Here is a 24,787-nt window from a genome sequence, read left to right as displayed (position 1 = left end):
AATCTCACAGGACTGCTGTGAGGCTTAAGTTAAGGTAATAATACTGCATGAAAAGTATGACTGATGCCTAGAACATATAAACCCTCAAAAAATGGAAGCTGTTGTCATACCTCTCTATTCTTTGTAAAGCACCCTGTAATAGATGACAAATATACCAGTAATCCCTTCAAAAAAAGTTACCTTAAAAATACCTACTGAGGCAATTCTATTGAATGTAATGATTAGCAAGTTTCTTCTAATTAGCACTAAGTTTTAGTAGCTTGAGAGTCAATTTTGTGATTATACAATGAGAATAAGGGCTCAACTTTTAGACCACAAATACCCTGATGAGAAGTTAAAAAAAAAAAAACAAATCCAACTACTGTAAGAAAAGCATTTTACAATTAGTCTGGCTTTTAAAATCTCAACTATGGAATTATTTTAAAGCTTATTTACACACTCTTGTCTAAGTATTTGCTATAAGCAAAATATAATTTTTCTATGATGCTTTAGAATTGTGCATATCAAAATCCTGTAATTTGAACATGACATATACCAGGAAACTGATTTTTTTAACTATATTATCAATTGGTATATAACTCTCTGCTTATAGTAGGTTAAAAATAATGTTTTTTTTTTAGTTAACAGAGACTTCCAGTTTATGTAAATTTTACTGAAGTTACCTAAAATGAGTAATGACATTTCAATTACCAAGCATGTCTGTTCATCTCCATGGCCTAAACGTCCTCCAGGACCATGACCACAGGTATAAACCTGCCCTTTCTGAGACAGAAATACTGAGTGAAATTTACAAAGCACCACCTAAGAGAAAACAAGAGAATATTATTGAATTTCTCTGAATAAAATAGGTTTTATTTTATATAAAAACACAAACTACAGAATATTGCTAACTTTACGCTGGATGATAGGTATGTGTGGATTTATTGTAACTTTTCTCTACTTTGTACATGTTCTGTAATAAAAATTAAAAATATATATACTTTATTTTAAAACTATCCCTAAAAACACTGATAAATAGGAAAAAGAACAAAGAAATTAAGCATATGTTTCCCACAGAAGAGACTAAACAAAGAGAAATATAAATATCAAGTGTTCAACCACAAAAAGCAGTAGCCAGCTGTTTCCCAGCTTTATAAAATCCCAAACAAGAACTGGGCAATGCAACATGAAACACAAAGATTAACAACTAGCAATATATGTTATTAAAGCAAACAGTGAAAATGCCTTAAGCATATTTTTAAAAAAACATCCTATGTTAGACTGGTGGTTACTATGTCCTTTTAATATCTCTGTCTTTGTCTAAAATGTCTTTAATGTCACTACATGGATTTAAATAATTTTATATTTATTTTCAAGTTTTACTCTTACTCTTTTCCCCACTTCCTTTTTTACCTGCCATGTTTCCAACATCCCCCTTACCTTCTTGGTCCACATACTTATATACTCACAAACTCTTACCAGAAGATAAGGGTACTTAAATGACTGAACTTCATCAAAAGGCAATTAACAGGAAACCAAAAGCAGTTTTAAATACAGGCATATCTTGGAAATATTGTGGGTTTGGCTCCAGATCACCACAATAGGGAGAATTTCTCAGCAATGTGAGTTAAATTAATTTTTGGTTTCTAAGAGTACATAAAGTTATGTTTACACTATACTATAGTCTGTTAAGTATGTAATAGCATTGTGGCTAAAAAAAGAATAATGTATATACCTTAATTTAAGAATACTGGGGCCCCTGGGTGGCTCAGTTGGTTAAGCGACCGACTTCGGCTCAGGTCATGATCTCGCAGTTTGTGACTTCGAGCCCCGCGTCGGGTTCTGTGCTGACAGCTCAGAGCCTGGAGGCTACCTTAGATTCTATGTCTCCTCCTCTCTCTACCCCTCCCTGCTCACGCTCTGTGTCTCTCTCTCAATAATAAATAAACGTTAAAAAAATTTAAAAAAAAAAAGAATACTATATTGCTACAAAGTGCTAACCATCATCAGATCTTTCAGCAAGTCGTAATGTTTTTGCTGGTGGAGGCTCTTGCCTCATTGTTGATGGCTACTGACTGATCAGGGCAGTGGCAGCTAAAAGTGAGGATGGCTATAGCAATTTCTTGAAACAATTCAACAATGAAGTTTGCCAAATCAACTGACTCTTCCTTTCATGAATGATTTTTTCGGTAGCGTGTGATGCTGTTTGATAGCATGTTACCCACAGTAGAATTTCTTCCAAAACTGAAGTCGGTCCTCTCAACCCTGCCACTGCTTTAGCCAACTAAGTTTATGTAATGTATTCTGAATCCTTTGCTGTCATTTCAACAGTCTTCAGCATCTTCACCAAGAGGAGATTCCATCTCAAGATACCACTGTCTTTGCTCATCCATGAAAAGCAACTCCTCATCCCTTTAAGACTGATCAGGAGATTGCAGCAATTTGGTCACATCTTCAGGCTCCACTTCTTGTTTTAGTTCTCTTGCTACTTCACCACATCTACACTTACTTAACTCTCTCAAACTCATCCACCAAGGCTGGAATCAATTTCTAACCTCCTGTTCATGTTACTATTTTGACCTATTTCTATCAATCATGCAGGTTCTTCACGGCATCTAGAATGGTGAATCCTTTCCAGAAGATTTTCAATTTACTTTGCCCAGATCCACCAGAGGAATCACTGTCTATGGCAACTATACTTGCATGAAGTGTATTTCTTAAATCATAAGACTTGGATGTCAAAATGATTACCTTGGTCCATGGCCTACAGAAAGGATGCTGTGTTGGCAGACATAAAAACAACATGACAACAAGAATCTCGTGGTGGCACATCTCCATCAGAGCTCTTGGGTGACCCAGTGCGTTATCAATGAGCAGTCATATTTTGAAAGAATCTTTTTTTCTGAGCACTGGTCTCCACAGGTGGGCTTGAAATGTATATTTAGTAAACTATGCAGTAAACAGATGTTCTGTCATTCAGGCTCTGTTGTTCCAGTTGTAGAGCACAGGCAGAGTAGATTTAGCATAATTCCTAGGGGTCCTAGGGTTTTAAGAATGGTAAATGAGCACTGGCTTCAGCTTAGTCATCAGCCCCTAACAAGAGAGTTGGCCAGTCCTTTGAAGCCTGGAAGGCAGGCATTGACTTCTCTCTAGCTATAAAAGTCCTAGACGGCATCTTCTTCCAAAAGAAAGCTGTTTTGTCTACGTGGAAAATCTGTTGTTTTGTGGAGCCACCTTCATTAATTCTCTTAGCTAGATCTTTGGGATAACTTGCCGCAGCTTCTACGTCAGCACTTGCTGCTTCACCTTGCACTCTGATGTTATGGGTACGGCTTCTTTCCTTAAACTTCATAAACCAAGCTCTGCCAACTTCAAATGTTTCTTCTGCAACTTCCTCACCTGTCTCAGCCCTCACAGAATTGAAGAGAGTTGGGGCCTTGCTCTGGATTAGGCTTTGGCTGAAGCAACGTTTGATCCTCTATCCAGGTAATTAAAACTTTCTCCATTTTGGCAATAAGGCCGTTTCACTTTCTTATCATTCACGTGTTCACTGTAGTAAGCACTTTGAATTTCTTTCAAGAACCTTTTCTTTGAATTCATAACCTGGTTCACTCTTTGGTTCATAAGGTCTAGCTTCCAGCCTATCTCAGCTTTTGACACACTTTCCTCACTAAGCTGAATCATTTTCAGCTTCTGAATCAAAGCGAGAGACATGCAACTCTTCCTTTCACTCGAACACTCAGAGGCCACTGTAGAGTTCTTTTTTTTTTTTGTTATTAAAAACAATTTTTTTCAATGTTTATGTATTTTTGAGACAGAGACAAATGAGTGGAGGAGGGGCAGAGAAAGAGAGAGACACAGAATCCAAGGCAGGCTCCAGGCTCTGAGCTGTTAGCAGAGAGCCCAACGTGGGGCTTGAACCCATCAACCACAAGATGATTACCTGAGCCGAAGTTGGGACACTCAACCACTGAGCCACCCAGGCACCCCCATTGCAGAGTTCTTAATTGGACTGATTATAATAATTTGTGTCTCAGGGAATAGGGAGGCTCCAAAAGAGGTAGAGACACAGGGAACAATGGACAGTGCAGTACACATTTATCAAGTAAGTTCACCATCTTACATGGATGCAGTTTGTGTTACCCAAAAACAATTACAATGGTAATATCAAAGATAACTTATCACGGCTCACCCATAAGAAATACAGTTGACCCCTGAATAACATGGGTTTGAATTTCAGTGCACATCTACTTATATGCAGATGTTTTCCAGTACATACAGTACAGTACTTTAAAGGTTTTTCCAGGGGACCTGGGTGGCACAATCGGTTACATGTCTGACTCCAGAGCTCAGCTCAGGTCATGATCTCACAGTTTGAGTTCAAGCCCCACCTTGGGCTCTATGCTTATGGCATGGAACCTGCTTGGGTTTCTGTCTCTCCCTCTCTCTGCCCCTCCTAGCTTGTGCTATCTCTCTCTCAAAATAAACAAATAAACTTTAAAAAATAAATAAATGTATTTTCCTTTCCTATGACTTTGTTAATAACATTTTCTTTTCTCTAGCTTTATTGTAAGGATATAGAGTATAATGTATGTAACATACAAGTAGTGCTATGTTCTCAGTAAGACTCCAAGTCAACAGCAGCTAAGCTTTTGGGAAGTTAGAAGTTATGCACAGATTTTTTATTGCATTAGGGGTCAAGTGCCCCAACCCCTAAGTTTTTCAATGGTCTGTGTAATACTAAGGAAAAAGTTTAAAATACTGAATTACCAAAATGTGACACGGAGACATTAAGTAAAGAAACGCTATTGAAAAAAAATGGCAACGAAAGACTTAATGCAGGGTTGCCACAAATCTTCAATTTGTAAAAAATGCAGTATCTGTTAAGTGCAATAAAGCAAAGTGCAATAAAACAAAGTATGCCTGTTTGGGTACCTACATACTTAACCCTTCTGCCACACTTTACTATTTTTCAATGTATCTAACATTCAGTGTATTTATTTTACCTTATATAGCATTTAAAAATACTGTTTGCTTACTTTTAAAAATCATTTGCATTTACATTTCTTAGGCCATCTATAAATATTTCTAACTTTGGATATAAAAAATGATTAAGAAATAAAGAAATCTTAGGGGCGACTAAGTGGCTCAGTTGGTTAAGCATCCCACTTCGGCTCAGGTGATGATCTTGCAGTTTTTGAGTCTGAGCCCCGCGTCGGGCTCTGTGCTGACAGCTCAGAGCCTGGAGTCTGCTTCAGATTCTGTGTCTCTCTCTCTCTCTGCCCCTCCCCTGTTCATGTGCTGTCTCTCTCTCTCTCTCAAAAATAAACATTAAAATAAATTTTTTAAAGAATTAAAGAAATGTTAGGATTATTAGAAATTGACTTAGAAAAAAGTCAAGCTCTTATGGAAAGTAAGAAAATTAGAAGCTGAACTGCAAGCTCTACTTACACATATCCTTTAACTACTTAGTAAATTCTGTGAATATGTACACTTATGGTAAGTTATGTATAAAGTCATTATCTCATTTAGCTGTATCACAAATACCCAGAAAGTCTAAAAACCCAAAATTGTATTCAAATTTGTAATACAAATTTAGCATTTGTAAAGGAAAAATTTTTGAAGCCAGAAATAATACATTTTGTTCAATTTTATCTCTAATCTTAGAATGTCACTCTATATTTCTGACTTCTATTCAACAACCAATACCACAGTTTAATAAGCCTTCCAACTTTAAAACCTCCGAATTTCTTTTTAAATCTTTATTTTTGAAAGAGTGAGAGACAGAGACAGAGAGAGAGAGAGAGAGACCATGAGAGGAACAGAGAGACAGAGAGAGAGGAAGACACAGAATCCAAAGCAGACTCCAGGGTCCAAGCTGTCAGCACAGAGCCTGACACAGGGCTTGAACTCATGAATCACGAGTCCGTGACCTGAGCCTAAGTCAGATGCTCAATCGATTGAGCCACCCAGGTGCCTCAAAACCTTGAGTTTTGTTTTGTTTTTTTTTTAATTTTTTTTTAACATTTATTTGTTATTGAGAGACGGACTGTGAGTAGGGGAGGGGCAGAGAGAAGAAGGAGACACAGAATCTGAAGCAGGCTCCAGGCTCTGAGCTGTCAGCACAGAGTCCGATGCAGGGCTCAAACTCACGGACTGCGAGATCATGACCTGAGCTGACGGTGGATGCTTAGCCAACTGAGTCACCAGGTGCCCCAAACCTCTTGAGTTTTTTTTTTAAGGAGATAACTAATTACAGCTTTTCACCTTAATTCTCTAGAATATACTGTGCTAAAATTAATAATCTCAGCTAATTCACTTGGTTCTATAGTACAATATCAGCCCCTTTCAGTGGCTAATGGGATTCTCTATATAACTGGTGCTCAGTAAATATTCCTGTAAAACTTGTCTTCTCTTTTCTGATTGTACTTTACACTGTTTTTCTTCCTCTCTAACCTATCCATAATGCTTGCTTCAACCCTCATTCTGTGGTAAATAAAATTCCTTAATCCTTAATCTCTTCACAAAATATTCTCACTTTCTTGCCTTACGTGTTGCTTTCTCCTTAAGTGTACTGTTTCATGTATAAGCCTAACCAAGTGGAATATGCTCATTTCCTCTGTAACATATATATCTTAGGATCAGAAGGTAGTCAGTCTCTGGTTTCCTAATGCCACCATTTCTTCCTTCACTAGCTTAAAAATTCTTGTTCCTGAAAACTCTCAGCTCATGAAAACTACATATATTAATTCATAAAAGGAAAAGAGGTACCTTCTGTAACTGCCCTAATTGTGATCAATCATCAGTGGCTGCTAATGGGTGGAATAGCATTTTAAGAATTCTGAGGACCTAGTCAACCTCAGGTGAACACACACACACACACACACACACACACTGCATTATAGAAAAAGAGGATTATGTCAACAGTAGCAAAATCCATGGAAGTGGAAGATATCCTTCAGCATAATGAAATAAGCCCAAAGACCAAACCTTCACAATCATATTAACTAAAATTTTATAATTACTTATATTTAGGAACTCAGGTTCCCTCCCGTAAAACTAATAACAATGAGTTTCAATAACACATTCACTTGAGAAACAATGTAAAGAACTCTTAATTTTTGTGAAATGGAAACAAATGCTAGAAAGTCAACAGAAGCTCTACCTTTTTAAAGTTAAAGTAATATCTCTATAGTGCCTTCTAATTTCGAACCCTGCTTGCACAAACATCTCATAGTTTTATGGTATTTATCACAGTCTAGGTAGGATTAAAGCTAACAAAATCTAAAACAGAATTAGTGAAGTTCTATTGATCAATTTGTTTATTAAAATGTTATTATCCTTTCAACAAACACAACCTAAATGAAAAAAATAAACTATCAAACACAATAGTTCTTTTTAATCTCTGAAAGTACTCAAATTATACTTCAAACTACCTGCTTGATATAAACCCCACTCCTGGAGAACAGATCCACCAATTCTGGATGGTGTTTGCTATTCTGGCTTCCATGACCCAGGGTGAAATTTGTATTATCTCCCCAAGTGTAGACATCTGTAGGATCTAAAATGTAAAACAAATACCAGTTTTAGTTCAATCTATAGATACACTCTACTAATCAGTTTTCCTCAACAGAGACTCCTTACAGGAACTAATTTAACCATCATATTTAGAAAGATGCTGCCAACATTATCACTTACATTATGAAACTATTAACACATTATCTAATTCTAGGAATAGAAACAGAAAATCCAAATCAGCACAGTCCTGTATCAATGTTAGGAATCTAACATTTGTTCCTTGTTTCATTAGCAGTTAGTTTAACTGCCAAATGAGTAAAATATCACCTGCCATATCCATTTAGTTGCCATGAAAATAATACCTATAGTTATTTAAATATAGGATGTTTATTACATTATATATAATATATAATATAAAGGTTCTAGATGAAGCAAATGTGATATTAGTTACTGTTCCTACAGAAACATTAACTTTTAATAGTTTACTCTTGATAGATGCAAAATCACACTAGTGATCAGGGTAATACCCATTAAACTGGGATAAAAATCACAGCTAAGTTTTAAGTCTTCATTTTTATTTTGGAAGGCGTATAAATTTTTCAACTAGATCTATAACTGTAACCTGCAATATAGTACCCAAGGTAGAAATAAAAATGAAGAATGTGTCCTTGCTTGTTCACTAGTTAAATGCAAATTATGGAGCGGTTCCATTTAAAACTCTTCTCCTTTTCCACCAATTTCCATTTCCAAAGTTGAAAAGCAAACAAATTGGAGAAATAAGTGAAATCAGAAGGATGTGAGGGTAGAAGAATCACATCCTTTCCCTCTCTACCTCCAGTACTGATGTTACTTTCTGGATGCACATTAATTACAGTAGTTACAATTCCAACCGTCTTCCTACTTAGGCTGTGTTCTTACTCTAACATAGTATAAACTGAAATTGAAAATGCAAAATCAATCAGTGTTCTGAATAAAACCCTAAAATTATCAACCAATATACACCAAAAGTATTTTTACCAAAGTAAAAATTCCTTGCAGATATCCACACACAAATTTTCTCAGGTATTTTTTTTTTTTTAACGTTTATTTATTCTTGAAAGAGAGAGAGAGAGAGAGAGACAGAGAATGAACTGGGGAGGGGCAGAGAGAGAGGGAGACACAGAATCCGAAGCAGGCTCCAGGCTCCAAGCTGTCAGCACAGAGCCGACACAGGGCTCGAACCCAAGAACCGTGAGATCATGACCTGAGCCGAAGCCCGAAGCTTAACCGACTGAGCCACCCAGGTGCCCCTTCTCAGGTATTTTAATAAGAACAAAGTTTCATTAAAATTTTCTAAGCTATACCTTAATGGGATATATTTGCAGAATTTTCTTACCAGTAGTTTTGAATACTACATGAGTTGGTCTATCCTTCATTACAAGATCCAAAGCTGACAAGCCTTCTTTGTCTTGAATATACAGACTAACACCATGCTAAAAAAAAAAAATAAATAAAAATAAAAAAAAGAAAGAAAAATAGAAAACAAATATATATAAATACGTTACCTCCTATGCCCACCCACATTTTTTGCACACACAGAAGAGAACTAAGAAAAATAAGATATCTAATTCTTAGAATATAAAAGAACCAGAAAACATTAAGAAATAAAATAAGTAACATTTAAAATCAAAATGAACTAGATGTGAAAGTTTAACACAGTAAGGCAAGTCTGGTTGCCTAGAATGCCCTAGCTCTGGTCTCTCTGTGCCTGTCCATGTACACATACACATTATGTATTTAAAGAGCCATGTTCCATGTCTAGTCCAGTTAAGGGCTATAAAGATTTCAAGGCAATGACAGAACAATCATTCTATTAGAATTTACTATTTATATAATGTGATCACCTTGGCCCCATCTCTTTTTGCCTTGAATGTTATTATACCAAGTATTTACATTTAAGACAACTATATTCCTTTATTTTTATATTTCTATTTATATTCCTCTATTTATATTTCTATTTGTGTGATATAGGTTTTCATCTTAGTATCATTTAATTGTGGCTTCTCTAAATCACATATAATTAATGGTATCTTAAAAAAAAATCTGAGGATGTGTGTGTATATGTTTTAAGGATGAATTTAAACTAATCTTTAATTTGTATCTTCACAGTTCAAAATCCAACACGAAATAGAACATTTAAAGCAGTTAGCACACCCCTACCCCTATCACCATACTTTTGTCTCTTCTAAAATATGGTGCAAGGGGGCAGGAGGGATAGAAAGCAAGGTTCAATTCATATTATTGTTATTTAACTGTAGTTTTTAAAATATAAAACATTATTTTCAAAAACAACTATTACTATTTGTTGATAGTTTAATAAGACATTCAACTATTAGACTTATCCTTATTTTAACTGGTGCAAGCCATCACAGCCCATCTGTACACACAGTTCACCTGGGTAGTTACAGGCAGAGATGAACTATGAAGTTACTAAACTCTAAGTGTAATATGTTGGAACACTCTGTTTTAGGTTACTTAAGAAAGAGGAATCTCCTCTTACCTTGAAACAATGGATTCCTAATACACTAAAACCAATTCTAAATTCATTGTGTTCTAGATGGTTATAATACTTGATTATATAAGGACTGTCAATGAGCAAAAAAGACGAGAATGAGCTATGAGCTAACCAGTAAAAAAAAAAAAAATTTAAATCAGAAATGATCTAAGATCTTAATAAATTTAAAGTTATATATTACCTAGTATTTTTTTTTAATTAGATATAATTAATCCATATGAGAAGACCTGAGCTTGACCTTTTAAGAGTAACAAAGGTAAGTTCCAAGATAGGGTACTCCAAGCTAAGAATTTAACAAATGGGATCCCAGAAACTGAGATCCCTAGAAAGTTTATTTTGCCAGTTTTATAAATTTTCCTAAACATTATACATACCAACTAGATCTTAGTAAGACTACATACATTTGTATCATTCTAAGTAGCTCCAATTGCATAAGACTACATTTATTTATTTATTTATTTATTTACTTACTTACTTACTTACTTACTTACTAGAGCTCCCTAGATATGGGACTCATATTTTCTAATATGCTCATCTTAAATTCTAAAGGTTGTAGGACCAGTGTGTAGTCTATCCTACTTATTTAAAGATCAACTCTTGGGCTCCTGGTGGCTCAGTTGATTAAGCATCCAACTCTTGATTTTGGTTCTGGTCATGATCTCACCATAGCAAGATCAAGCTCCACACTGGGCTCCACGCTGGGCATGGAGCCTGCTTAAGATTCTCTCTCTCTCTTCCCCTGCCCCTCCCCAGGTCACATACATATACACACTCTATCTGTCTCTCAAAAAAAAATTGTTTAAAAATAAAATACAGATCATGCCTCCAAAAGAAAAGGTAGATTCATTAGTTTGTTAAATATCATCTAAGTATATACCAGGCTTATAAGCCTGAACATTTGTTGAGAATATCTACAACAAGGAGCAGATGCGCTTTATATAGCTATTCCACTAGAAACCATTGGTAACACTACTGAGATACCTGTCTGCAAATACAGAGAACTGTTTTGACTGTCTTCCTCAAAAACAAAGCATATGATAAAGACTGGCATGCAGATAATAACTGGCATGCAGATCCTAGAAACTGAAAGGCTAGGAAAGTACATAAAAGGAGGAAAAACCAATACAAAAATGTGTTATCAAGTAGGCCACTGCTAAGGAGCCTTCTGAATGATCCTACCAGGGCATTCCGGAAACCTTATACAATATATCACTGAATAATTCTCCAGTCAAAGAATAAAAGGGCTAAGTGTTTGCCTTCATTAGCAAACAGTTGCTCTAAAGGGGATTTAACTCTCCTGTATTTTTGGTCGGTTATGCATGAATGCCAAGCTCTGGGGCATAAAATAAGGGGCATGCATTAGATGCTACAAACAAGGTGCAGATTTACACCTACACAAAGCTGCCAGAAGCCTATACACAAAGGTGAGGCCAAAATGACATGAAGTGGTTCAGCAAAAGTATCTGATACACCAATTTTTCCAAACTTAGTTTTCCAACTTAGTTATGAGCTAAGTTGAATGAGTTTAATATGGCTCTCTCACTATTGCTGTCCATATACTGCCAAAAAAGGGAGGATCAAAAGACTATCTTGAAATTATAATTTCCAGTGGGGTAAATTGAGATATACTCTTCTCTCCTTCTTTCAAGCCTATTCTTTAAAGCTTTGGAAGTACGTTTGGATAAACTGGCTAGATGTCCTCATACTAGAAAAAACAGAAAAATAAGCATTCTCTTATATTCAAAGGACATGGTTTTAACATCAGAAACTAGAATAATTTTAATAAACTGGTCCTGCTACCTAATTATCCTGGAGGAGGGAGGTGGGAAGGTACTTCATATCAGTTCTATTTAGTTTATAACCATTCTATTTGAGTTTAAGGAGATTTGTCTTGCTTATAATTTGACAGTGAATTTTATTGTTCTGGTTCATGACTGGTCTATTCTGTATCTGATATCCCTTTTAATAAAATATCTTTTACTTAGGTAACCGTAGTTGGTTTCTGTTTCCATGAAATAAGATATCTAATACACCAACACTTATTGTCCCATTTGTTTATTTAATTATTTGGTTTTGGTCTATCTCCTTCTACTAAAATAAAAACTCAAACAAAAAAAAAAAAGGATTCTGTCTGTTGCGTTCATTACACATCCCTAGGACCTAGATTAATGCCTGGCATTCATCAGGCACTCAAAAAAAAAAAAATTGTTCCAAATACTCTATAAATAGTATAGCATTTAATCCACTAAATCCTATGATTTAGTTCTTCTATTTACAAATAGAAAAAATTAAAGTTTTTCCAGAAAAGTACCATAAATAAACGACCAGTATGAAAGAATGGTATAGCAACAACAGATACAGCAAGACCCTACAAGCATAAACAGTCTTTGCCAGGCACACATCTTGTCATAGAATCAAGGAACCAAAGAAGATATGTATAAAATTCGCTGTCTCTACTCCAGCTTTTGATAGACGAGAGGTTTCTACTGAGGTGGTTGTTGTTGTTGTTGTTGTTGGCAAACAGGAACTGAAAGTATGGGTTTATATTTATTGTACAATTTATTTTGGCAATTAAAAAATCTTACAACTATAAAGTTTTTAATCAATGCAATTTATTTTAAATGTGTATTTGTGTATGGTCTCTTTCTAACAACCATAATATCCTAAGGGCTATAGTTGACCAGAAGTAGAACTGACATGAACACTCCTATAACTGCAGCTCTTCCAATTAAACAACATTGAAAGGTCAAAGGACAGAAGAATATGCTAAAAATCAAACTGCAGATAGCATGATATGTTGAGACCTGAATACTAAAAGGATAGGAAAGATTTCTGTGGGAAAATTTTATCAGTGGAACACATCCACTGTTAGATACCTATCATTGATCAACAGGGCTGTGATGATAACAAAAGACAGTCAAGCCAAGGGCAAGGAGGCCCAAGGCACAATTTCCTGGTTTCTCTTAGCCAAGGAGAAAAGAATGATTAAGGATTTCTAAAGGAAAATGAAGCCCCAAAGAGAAGGAAGGCCCAAAATTCAAACCAGACGCTATTTCAAACTGAAGCCCCAAATCCTGACACCTGAATAACAACCCCTATGATAACAGAAAATCCAAGGACCCCCTCAACCTTGATGAGACTAGCGGTAATCCAGCTTTCTAGCAGATACTTAAAAACAGCTGAGGTTTTAGAGGTGGGAAAGGGTAAAAGTAGAGCTGATAAAATGCTTTAACTCATACCAACTAGCTTCCTATATAAAATAAGATTAAAGTAAGGGAATTAAACCAATATTCAAACATTTTACATAGTAAGAGGAATTAAATTAGCAAACATTTTTAAAAATCAAAAATAGATGAAGACCCTTAAGCTAAGCTCCCTAATGTGACCAAAAGTTCCCTGAGGATAGGAAGTGTTTTGTTTTTCTCTGTGTCCTCTACAAACATGACAAAATGCCTATACAAAAGAAATTTTTCAATTTTAATATCATGATGTCTGATTTTGAGTTTTTCATGTGCATTCATTAGTGAAATGACATTGAGGTATATCTCAAAACACTTCATTGTTTGGCTATATAGTACAACACACCTAAATTTAATCTACTTGATGGGAAATTTCAAATAAATTAAGCTGATTCTAATCATTAATGTTTTCACAACTAATTTTATCTTAGCCAAACAAGAAATAAACATACTACCCAAAAACAGTCCCTAAATGTTATATTTCAATAACTAGTACCCTTTTAAAGTAGCTAATAATAGTTACATAAAAAGTGTACTTCTTAAGAATACTAAAAGATACATAATACTGATTACATGATAAAATGTGTGGGATTTACTTCAAAATAGTATGAGATAAACAAAGTCAGTGGGGACATATAGAACACAAAACTAGCCAACAGTCTATTATATATTGTAAACTTTGGTATATATTTAAAATTCTACATCACAAAAAGTTTAAGTAAAAATATATATGGGATTTGAATTCTAAAGAAGAGTAGTTACAATAGAAAAAAAATACCAAACAATTGATAAGAACAAACTCAAATCTTTGGAAAGTTAAGTGGAGTCTTTGAAAAAGACTAAGAAAAACATATGCCGGACGAAATAGTTTTAAATAAACAAATGACACTTACCTTCAACAGAGACCAAACACAATCAATATGTCCATAAAAAATGCTTCTGTGCAAAGCTGTCCATCCTGATTCCTTGTCTTTCACCAGCAGATCCACTCCTTTTTCAATAAGCCAATCTAATACTCCTTTCTTTCCACAGGAGGAAACAAGGTGGAGAGCGTTTCTGCCAAAGGCATCTTTGATAGTTGCAGCATTGTAACAATAACTGGAGAGAAAGGCCTTTATCTGGTTTTCATTCCCCTTTGTTACCACAGAAAGGACATCCAAAGCATGTTTCAGGGATCGACACTTTGATGTACAGTCAGGGATGGAAGAATTCATCCTAACTGTTTTTAGACTGCTTAATTTTAGTTCAAGATAGTCCGTTAAGACTAATTTTTAAAAATGAAAAAGCCAAGACAAAACAGTGCTATTCAGAAAGATTTATAGAGAATAAATGACCTTTTAGGATTATAATTTAAACCCTCACGGTAGTAGTATAAAACTATATACCTTTATACAATTTATTTTGGCACTTTAATCAAAAAATTATAAATAGCTCTATAAAGTTTATATCAAATACAAGTTCTTTATTAAAAAAAAAAACTTTCCACAGTTTATAAATTATTCCTGGAGTCAAGCACCAAGGGGGAGTGAGGAGGGGAACTCCCCCCTCCACACTGTCTGGTCCTTTTAAATATCCATAATTGCAAGGGTGACCTATAAAAAAAAAGGGAAAGAAAAAGTAAAAAATACAAAATCTACCTCTTGCTCTCCTCAAGTACTTTACAGCCACCTCCATATTTAAGTGCCCCTAATTCCTATTTCAAAAAAAATAAAAGTCTAGCAACTTTTCACCTTCACATCCACAGTATTCTAGAACTATACTAATCATTCTCTCTTCCTTTAATCCAGTCTCCTGTTTAAGGTTAACCTCTGTATCTGTATTCTGGAGTCCACCTCTTTTTGCTTCCAAAAGCTTCATTCCTTCTCCCTTATATTTTTACACTCTTATTAGCTATGTCCCCACAAGCTATAAACACACTTAAATTTACCCTCTTTATAGCAACCCCATCTCAACCTTTCCCCCCTAAAATTATTTCATTACTACCACCAGCACAACTCTCTCATCATTTGGTTTTTACTAAGAGCCAGGCACTGTGATAATGTTCTCTCTGCCTAGAAAGTCTCTACTATACGAGGAGATAATAATTAAACATCAGGTATCAAAACAACTAGGTATCAACCTGGAAAAAAAAAAAAACTTTACATACTTACTTTATACCTTACACCAATATAAATTCCAGATGAGTCAAAGACAAACATATAAATACCATAAAAGCACTAGAAGAGCATGGGTGACTCTTTTTTATAATTTCAAACAACCAAAAGTCCTTTCTACCTACGATCTGAAATTCAAAAGGTATAAAAGATTAATACATTTAATCAGTTTAAAACCTACATTAAAATAAGGAGAAAAAAACCTCAAAGAATATAACATTACTCCAAAAAAAGAAAAAACAGGAAATTTATTTTATTTAAAAAAAAAATTTTTTTTAATGTTTATTTACTTTTGACAGAGAGAGAGAGAGAGACAGAGCATGAGCAGAGGAGGGGCAGAGAGAGAGGGAGACACAGAATCTGAAACAGGATCCAGGCTCTGAGCTGTCAGCACAGAGGCTGATGCAGGGCTCAAACTCACAGACCGTGAGATCATGACCCGAGCCGAAGTTGGACGCTCAACCGACTGAGCCATCCAGGTGCCCCAAAAACCAGGAAATTTAGACAGATTTTAAAAATGAGACTCATCTCACTAAAAAAAAAAAAAAAAAAAAAAAAAAAAAATGCAAATTGAAACTAAACTGAGATACCATGCAACAACATGGATGGATCTACATAGTATAATACTACGTGAAATAAGTAAGTCAGAAAAAGACAAATACTATATGATTTCCCTCATATGTGGAATTTAAGAAACAAAACAAATGAACAAAGGTGGGGAGAGAGACAAATCAAGATAACAGAGTTAATCACGGAGAATCAATTGATGGTAATGGGGGGATGGGTTAAACAGGTGATGGGATTAAGGAGTGCATTTGTCAGTGATGAGCACGGGGTGAGTCACAGAATTGTTGAATAACTATTTGTATACCTGAAACTAATATACCAGTGTATGTTAACTGGAATTAAAATAAAAACTTAAAAAAAAAAAACAAACTATGAGATACCATTTTTTATCTATCAGAATAGCAAAGGTTGGTATTACTATGTACTGACAGGATTGTAAGAAAATAGGTTCCCTACCCCATTACCAGTGAGAATATAAACTTATACAATCTCTTTGGAGAGCAATTTACTAGTATTTATGAAAATGTAAAGTGTACACTTTTTTCTAACCCAAGCAATTTTACTTCTAGGAATTTATCTTAGAAAAATATATCCATGTGTGAAATGGCATAAGTATAGGATTATTCACTGAGTCACTGTTTGAAATAGTAAAGTGTGGAAAAAAACCTAGTTAGAAGTAATTATGTTATGTCCATGCAACAGAATAGTATTCATGTATGAAAAAAAACAAAGTAGCTATATATTTACTGATATGAAATAATCTGCAATATATACTTCAAAATGTTTTTTTTTAAATGTGAAGTATATGTAATATCATTTGTGGAAAAGATGTATATGTATTTACATGTTCATGCTTGAAAATGCATGGAAGAAGTCTAGAAGAATACACAAAAGAATGGTTCCTCTGCAGAAGGGCACCAATGGTTGGAGTCAGAAATGGAAGGCAGACTTTACCTGCATTTTACTAGGAACCACTTTTAAACGCTTCACCATGTGCATGAAAAGCTATTCAAAAATAAACATCTAAAAATATACATAAATGCTAATATATTGATTAGAGAGGATATAGAAAATACAAAAAAAAAAAAAAACAAAAAACTCAGCCACCATATAAGAGCCTCTAGCTTCCTTTTTTTCCAATATGCTACCCTGTCTGCTTTGCCCCATTCAGATCTGGAGAAATGAAACACTATTTGTAAACTATCTGACAAACTACTATTCTTCAGTTTCTTTACTTCATGTTAGAAAACTACTGATATATTAGAAATTTTATACCTAGAGTGGACTACTTTACAATCAACATTTCTCCATCATCTTTTTATCATCTCCTAATTTTTTTTTTCAGTATTTTTGTCCTCTGGATTTTTTTTTAATCTCTGGATTATAAATAACTAATCAATCCATTTCATAATGGCTATATTTTAAAGATTTTATAATAGAAATTCTATGTACATTCTCTTCTCCAAGGTATCAAACTATCAAAAATACTTAATAGAACAAACAATCCTAAAATTTGTATGGAATCACAAAAGACCCCAAATAGCCAAAGCAAGAGAGAAAGAACAAACCTGAAAGCATCATGTCCCCTGATTTCAAACTATATTACAAAACTGTAGTAATTAAAGCAGCATGACACTGGCATACAAAGAAACACATGCATCAGTGGAACAAAGTAGGCCAGAAATGAGCCCACGCATAAATGGTCAATTAACTTACAACAAGGAACCAAGAATATACGATGGCAAGAGGAGTCTCTTCAACAAATGGTGCTGGGAACTGGACCCCTATCTTAAACCATACCCCAAAATTAACTCAAATGCATTAAAGACTTAAATGTAAGAGCTGAAACCATAAAACTCCTAGAAGAAAACACAGGCAATACACTCTCTGACATAGGTCTTGGAGAGGATTATTTTAATCTGACACCAAAAGCAACAAAAGCAAAAAAATCAACAAGTGGGACCACATCAAATCAAAAAGCTTCTGCACGGCAAAACCATAAACAAAACCATAAACAAAATGAGAAAGCAACCTACTTTATGGGAGAAAAATTTTTGGAAATCATACATCCGAGGGGCATCTGGGTGGCTCAGCTGGTTAACTGTCTGTCTCTTGGGTTCAGCTCAGGTCATGATCTCAAAGTTCATGAGTTCAAGCCCCACATCTCTGTTAGTGCAGAGCCTGCTTGGGATTCTCTGTCTCCCTCTTTCTCTCTGCCCCTCCACTGTTCACTCTCTCAAAAAAACTAAATAAACTTAAAAAAAATCAGATATCTGATAAAGAGCTATAATTTATATAAATATCCAAAGAATTCATACAATTCAAGAGCAAAAAACCAAACCACTGGATTTAAAAAATGAGCAAAAGATCTAAACAGACAATTTTCCAAAGAAGACATACAGATGCCCAACAGGTACAAGAAAAATTGCTCAATATTGCTAACCATCAGGGAAATGCAAATCAAAACCATAATAAAATATCACTTCACTCCTGCTAGAATGGCTACTATCAAAAAGATAAGAAATAACCAGTATTGCCAAGGATGTGGAGAAAAAGGAACCCCTGTACACTATAGGTAGAAATATAAATTGATACAACCACTATGGAAAATAGTATGGAGGTTCCCCCCAAAATTAAAAATAGAACTACCATATGATCCAGCAAATCCACTTCTGGCTATTTATGCAAAGAAAACAAAAACACGAACTTGAAAAGATATATGTACCCCTATGTTCACTGCATAGTCAAGATAAGGAAACAACCTAAGCATCCATCAATGGATAAATGGATAAAGAAGTTACACACACACACACACACACACACACACACACACACACACAAATGAAATATTACTGAGTCATTCATTAAAAAGGATGAAATCTTGCCATTTGCAACAACATGAATGGACCTCAAAGGCATTATGCTAAGTGAAATAAGTCAGAGAAAAGTAAATAGCATGACTCTTTCATGTGTGGTTATCTTAAAACAAAAACAAGCTCACAGAGAACAAATTGGTAGTTACGGAATTTGGGGGGGTGGGGGGGCAGGGACAGAAATGGATGAACCAGTTGTTTGCTTTTTCTTGTTTTGAATAAACTGAATAAATTTTAAAAATAAAACATTCTCCAAAATACTTTTTCTCATTTTAATTTTTTAAATATACACTTTGAATGACAAAGAAAAACAGTTATAAGAAAGTTATTTAGAGAGACACATATGAGTTTACTATACGTGTAGGGAAAACTGTGCACCATAGACAGGTACGAAACATCGCCAATCTGCACTTTCCACTCCCATTTCAAACCACACACTAAGAATAAGAAGTCCTAAATCTAAGTGGTTCTTTGCTATTCTGACTTCCCCATCTGGAGATGACAGTAAAGAATTAGAGTACTTCTAGTCCCTTCTAGTTCTAGTTCTGTTTCTACTGATCTGCATGTTTTATAATTTGATATAGGCTTTCTAACATCCCACCTTAAAGTGTTGGTGTCAAAGCAAAGCATTTTGTAGTTAGTTAACATAAAGAAAAAGGCGCCAAAGCCTGAAGTGTTTAAAATGTGAAAACTGGAAAATAAGCTATATGGCAAAATAGTCACTTGTAGTTAATTTCATTCTTTTGAGGCTCTAAAATTTTTCCACCTTTGCATTTTCAGTGCATTCATAATACCTGAAAAGAACTACTTACCAGCAAATACCTCACACACTACACAAAAGAATTAAGGTGTAACAGAAGAAAATTCCCTAATATGTTACCATATATAAACACTTTAATGGAAAAAAAAGAAATATCAAATGCAAAAATGGTAGCATACTAAAATATATGGAGAAACATACAGAATATTAACAACATAAATAAGGAAGTGACTAAGAGCTAATGTTTCTTAGCGTCTTACATATTTGGATTCAAATATAGCAATGCCAGCTGTTACCAGTTATGTAACTCTAAAAATTACATAATCTCTCATTTCTTCATTTGAAAATGGAGACAATGTCACCAACCTCACAAGGTTACTGTAATGATAAATGAAACTACTAAGCACTGTACCTGGCAGTTCAACAAACAGGCGTTCAACAAATAGCAGCTTTCATTACTATTATTTCTTCAGTAACAAAAGGGTAACAAATTTAATCTCAAAATTCATGTTTGAACTTCACTGTCTCTGCTACCTGGTTTCCATGCATACTTCTACAATTAAACCACATATACTAAGGTTACCAAAATGACTTCCAAATTGCTAAATCTTTAAAGATACTTTCTCTTCTTACTTGACTCCCCTGCTTTTGAGTCATTAACACTGCATTCTCCCAAGGTATCTAGAAAGGGATACTGAAAGCATAGGGAATTACTGAAACATTTAAGCATGGGCTCTCTCTCACCACATCTTCCAAAGACTTTGTCACCTCCCCTTACCTTCGCATGTTGGCCTTCAGTCTTCTTTTCCTTTCTACTTCATACCGTCCGTGGATAATTTCAATTTCTTTCTAGTTTTTAACTGTAACCTACATGCTCATAATTCCCAAATCTGTCTCCTACCCTCACATCTCTCCTAAATTCCAGGCCCGTATTTCCAATTACCAGTGTAAATGTTATTTATGCATTCAACAAATGCTTACTGAAGGCAAAGAAAGCAAAGGAAATATTTATTAAGCATCTAATATGTACTGGACATCTTACATCACAGAGAGGTTAATTAAGTAAGCCATGAGAATCATTGCACCAATAAAAGAGGAGTTAGAACTCAAACACAGATCTGTTTAACAGCAAAGTTCAAGCTATTTCTACTACAATACACTGCCTCTCCAGTGCATCCACTGTATGTCACAAGGTACTAGGAATACAAAATAAATACGGCATGTATGTTTCAGATAAAATGATAAAAGTACAGGCTCACGGATAATACTTAAGTGAAACTATAGCTCATTTAACATCTGTATTGAATGAGCAAAATTTATTACCTATCATAGTCTCTACCATCAAAGGGTCACAGTTTGATAGAGACTGATTTTTTTTAAGGAACAAAAACATATTATTATAAACCTGGTAAAGATAAAAACAAGTGAATCATAGGAATAAGAAGTTGACGAGAGACATAGGGAAAATTTCCCATATTAGGATGAGCACAGGTTTCCCTGATAAATTCAGGGTAGGTGGACATTCAAGGCAGAGGGAACAGTAAATATAAATAAAAGCATTAGAATCATTTTAGTCTAACCTGAAAATTCCAAGTAATTCAGAAAACAGAAAAGAGTGAGGCCTAACATATACACAAGGATGGACCAGATTATGTAGACAGTCTTATGTGCCCTTCTTTGGGATAAAGAAAATGTGCAATTCAGAGACACATTTAAATATTTAAGCTCTTGAATTGACAAGATATGGTGATAACTCCCAGGTTTCTGGCCTGATTATACATAGGGCAGCCAAGCAGAGTTAAGGGGTAAAACTTTGGAAATCAGAAAAACAAAACAAACTTAAAGAAAGCAACAAATAAAAATTGAAGGTAGAAAGTTATTTTACATGTGAGTATTATGAAATGCTGATGGAAAACTGAGTTGGAGGAGTATAGCTAGCTATAGGCAATTGTTCAGTCTTAAGAACTGGCCCACCACAAAAGGTGTTAGCCAGCAGAGGATGAGCCCTTAACGAAGGTCATAATCGTTCCACTTATCCTTGGTTAGGAGTTTAGGTATCTTCCTAAAACACAAATCTGATCATGCCATTCTCCAAACCCAATTATCTCTATTTCACGTAAGGCTAGCCTTGTGATCTCAGGAAGAGGATATCAACTGAGTCTAGAGACCATGTAAAATTCAGACTCTAAATTCAGAACATCTGGCTCAGCTAGTAACCCAGGTACACCACTAACTAAATGATCCTAAGCACGTCACAATTTCCTAAGCTTCAATTCTCTCATTTGGAAAAAGGGGATAACAACTATTTCCCGAGTTGTTCTGAAAAATAAATGAGACAATTCATTCATATGTAAGCACCCAACAAATATTTAAGAGGAAAAAAAAAGGGAGGAAACGGGACATTATTGGTAAGGAGGTCGGAAAATGGCATAACTATATTAGAGTCCTTTCTGCTTGGAATCCTTTTCACCCAAACTTTTACAAGGCTGCTTAACATGCCATGGCTTACAGAGTGTCTACCATCTTTTGAACTTTCATATGGACAACCATGGTGCGTCACATAAATTTCAGCCTCATACTGCCCCTTGCTACATGAGCACCTTCATTTTACAATGAGGAAATTTATGTGAAAGTTTAAGTAGTCTATACTCTAGATTCCCCCATTCTACTCTACCCAAACTGCTCTCTCAAAATGCAGTTAGGAAATCTTTAATGAGAAGTAGAATAGTGTAGTAGAAAAAAATTACCCTTATTTGTAGCCATAAGAATTGGGTTCCTGCTATCTAAAACCGTGGCCAAATAACTTAATCTCCCTATTCCAGTATCTCCATCTGCAAAGGAGATGATAATAACTTGCCCTGTTAGTATGTACCTTGCCTACACAAAGATTTTAAGTTCTTTTGGGGTGGGGGGAGAATACTGTATTTCTTTATATTTCTTACTATATATATGTGTGTGCAATATATATATAGTATATATACTTAAATATATATATAAGGATACACACACATATATTCAATAAGCAGGTTTATTGGTAAAAACACTAACACTAAAACATCTTCCTTTTAAACGTATATATATATTAAATTAACTTACAAAGCTACAAATTATAACTCATAATTGAAGAGTCATAAACATCTTTAATTCCTTGTGTTAAGTCCTGAAAAGAGTTCACATAACAATTTTAAAACACAAGCACTTACTCCTTTAGGAAATTAATAATTTTGCTTTATCAATATTACATTTTAGTCTAACATTTTCTCAAATATTCTCTTGGTACAAAAAAATAGGAACTTGAATACTTTATCAGTGTTTCATAACAGAATAATTGCCCAATTTTAGGGGGCAGGCACATCTCTACATGTGGCAAAAAGTCATTGACCTATTAATAATAACAAACTTTGATACCATTTATAATAATAAGCCAAGTAATACTGAGCTCCTTTATGTAATAGGTAAATCCATTTATGGCCTATGGAACTTTATATGGTCCTAAAGCATAATGAGAGTAAAAGAATGTATTAAGTTCCTTCATAGAATTTAGGATACTAAGAGCCCTCAATGCAAGGTTGTTGTTGTTGTTGTTTTCATTAAATAAAGGAACAGCCATTTTTAAAAATTTCTTGAGGTAAATTCTGCTTTGGCTAAAGTTTCTACAAATATCTGTAATAAGTTCTTACAGATCTTTCTGTCTTCATCTAATCTATACCAGTTTCTAAAACCAATTAAAAATCAAGGAATTGAAAACAGAAAAAGGAGTGAGAAAAACAAGTGGCTATACAAGAATGTGAACTGGTACATTATGGGTAAAGAAACACAACCACTCATAAAAGTCACATTCTTTCAGTAATTCTATAAATATCGAATTTCGAACGCTCTACTTCGAAGCATGGAGCGGCGGAAAGGGGCGGGAGTGCTATACCAATTTCTGCTTCCTAAAAAGAAACCCTGAGGTCTTATTAATGTGTTGGAAAACAGTAGCCAAGGATGTCTGCTGAACTAAAACTATTTAGAACCGGACAAGACACAAGAATAAAAAGCCTCTATCGTCTCTGTCTCCCCCACCCCCAAAAGAACCGGTCCCTTTTCACCGGTCTTGACTATAGTCAATTCACACAGAACTTCACAGTTAGTATCCCCAAAGTGGACTAAAACTATGTGACCCCCAGGAAGGGATAATGCTTCAAGGAATGGCTTCAAATTCAAGGCTCCAAGGGAAGTGATACCGGCAACTATGTGAAACTAGCAAGGCAGCAACGCTGGAGGGCGTGTCAGGCAGGCCAGCAACGTAGCACTTTGCTGAACAGACCATTCATTAGCAGAGCCACGCTGCGGGGAGGAGGGCGCTCTGACACGGGCCCCACAGCCCGCTTAGCGCCGTCTTACACGAAGTGCGTCAGTCTCGGGGCCACTGGGTCTCTTCCCCGCGGTCCATCCGCGCCACTGGCGTCCCCAGTACCCCGCACCCTCTGGAAACTGAATACTGTCCCATCGCCCCCCCGCCACCCCCCAGGCTGAAGAGACGCCGTCGCCTAAACCCGCTCCGCACGGGGGAGCCGCGCTGAGCACTCCCTCACCAGTCGCTAGATGAAAGTACGCCGGTGGTCTCCGCGAGACGGACACACAGTAGCGCAGGGACTCATCCTTAGTGAAGACAACAGGAGAAACCGAACGATGCCAGGGGTAGGCTGGTCCCCACGCACCGGAATGCTGTGGTGGCGACTGCAACCACAGCCGCGACTACAGGCACGGGGAAGGGGGCAGGGGGGAAAAAGGCCGGCGCGGGCGGGACCCAGGAATAAGACGGGCGTTGATTGGCTGGGGCTCGTGTATGCCTCATGAGGATTGGCTGGTGTTTGCTCAGAAGGCCTCGCGTGGCAGCACCTAAACTGTGGCCTTTCCCGGGAATCCGAAGGGAATATGACCCCCGGCCTTGGGATTATTGGCGCAACCCGGAGGTGGGGAAACATAGCAGTTGGGGACTCTCGGCCAACAGGCCTGGCCTAGGCAGAAATGTCAGCTGCAGCCCTGGAATTCAGGATAAACCCCGGTGTGGCGAGGGCCCTGGAGACCTGGCGGAATGCCTTGGGCAGCTGGTCACCACGCAGCAGAAGCCAAAAGCGGAGGCATCTTGCACAGAAGAG

At 35.9% G+C, this 24,787-nt stretch overlaps 1 protein-coding gene across 5 annotated transcripts in view; it reads right to left on the bottom strand.

Annotated features, from left to right (window-relative positions):
* Positions 1 to 24,414, bottom strand: part of IBTK (inhibitor of Bruton tyrosine kinase) — a 91,327-nt gene extending 66,913 nt beyond the window's left edge. For 4 of the 5 annotated variants that reach the window (XM_027057352.2, XM_027057354.2, XM_027057353.2 and 1 more), the window contains exons 1-5: positions 24,221 to 24,413; positions 14,184 to 14,882; positions 8,873 to 8,969; positions 7,416 to 7,540; positions 691 to 801 (exon numbers count right to left, since the gene is read on the bottom strand). In XM_027057352.2, the coding sequence (XP_026913153.1) occupies positions 691 to 801; positions 7,416 to 7,540; positions 8,873 to 8,969; positions 14,184 to 14,504 (654 nt within the window). In that variant the 5' untranslated portion in view covers positions 14,505 to 14,882; positions 24,221 to 24,413. Of the gene's footprint in view, positions 1 to 690; positions 802 to 7,415; positions 7,541 to 8,872; positions 8,970 to 14,183; positions 14,883 to 24,220 lie in introns of all 5 variants that reach the window. The other variant, XM_053222532.1, reaches the window with a different exon arrangement.
* Positions 24,415 to 24,787: the final 373 nt, after the last annotated feature.

Source organism: Acinonyx jubatus, chromosome B2 (genome assembly GCF_027475565.1).
Source record: "Acinonyx jubatus isolate Ajub_Pintada_27869175 chromosome B2, VMU_Ajub_asm_v1.0, whole genome shotgun sequence".
NCBI lineage: Eukaryota > Metazoa > Chordata > Mammalia > Carnivora > Felidae > Acinonyx > Acinonyx jubatus.
This window is presented reverse-complemented; position numbering and strand designations above follow the sequence as displayed.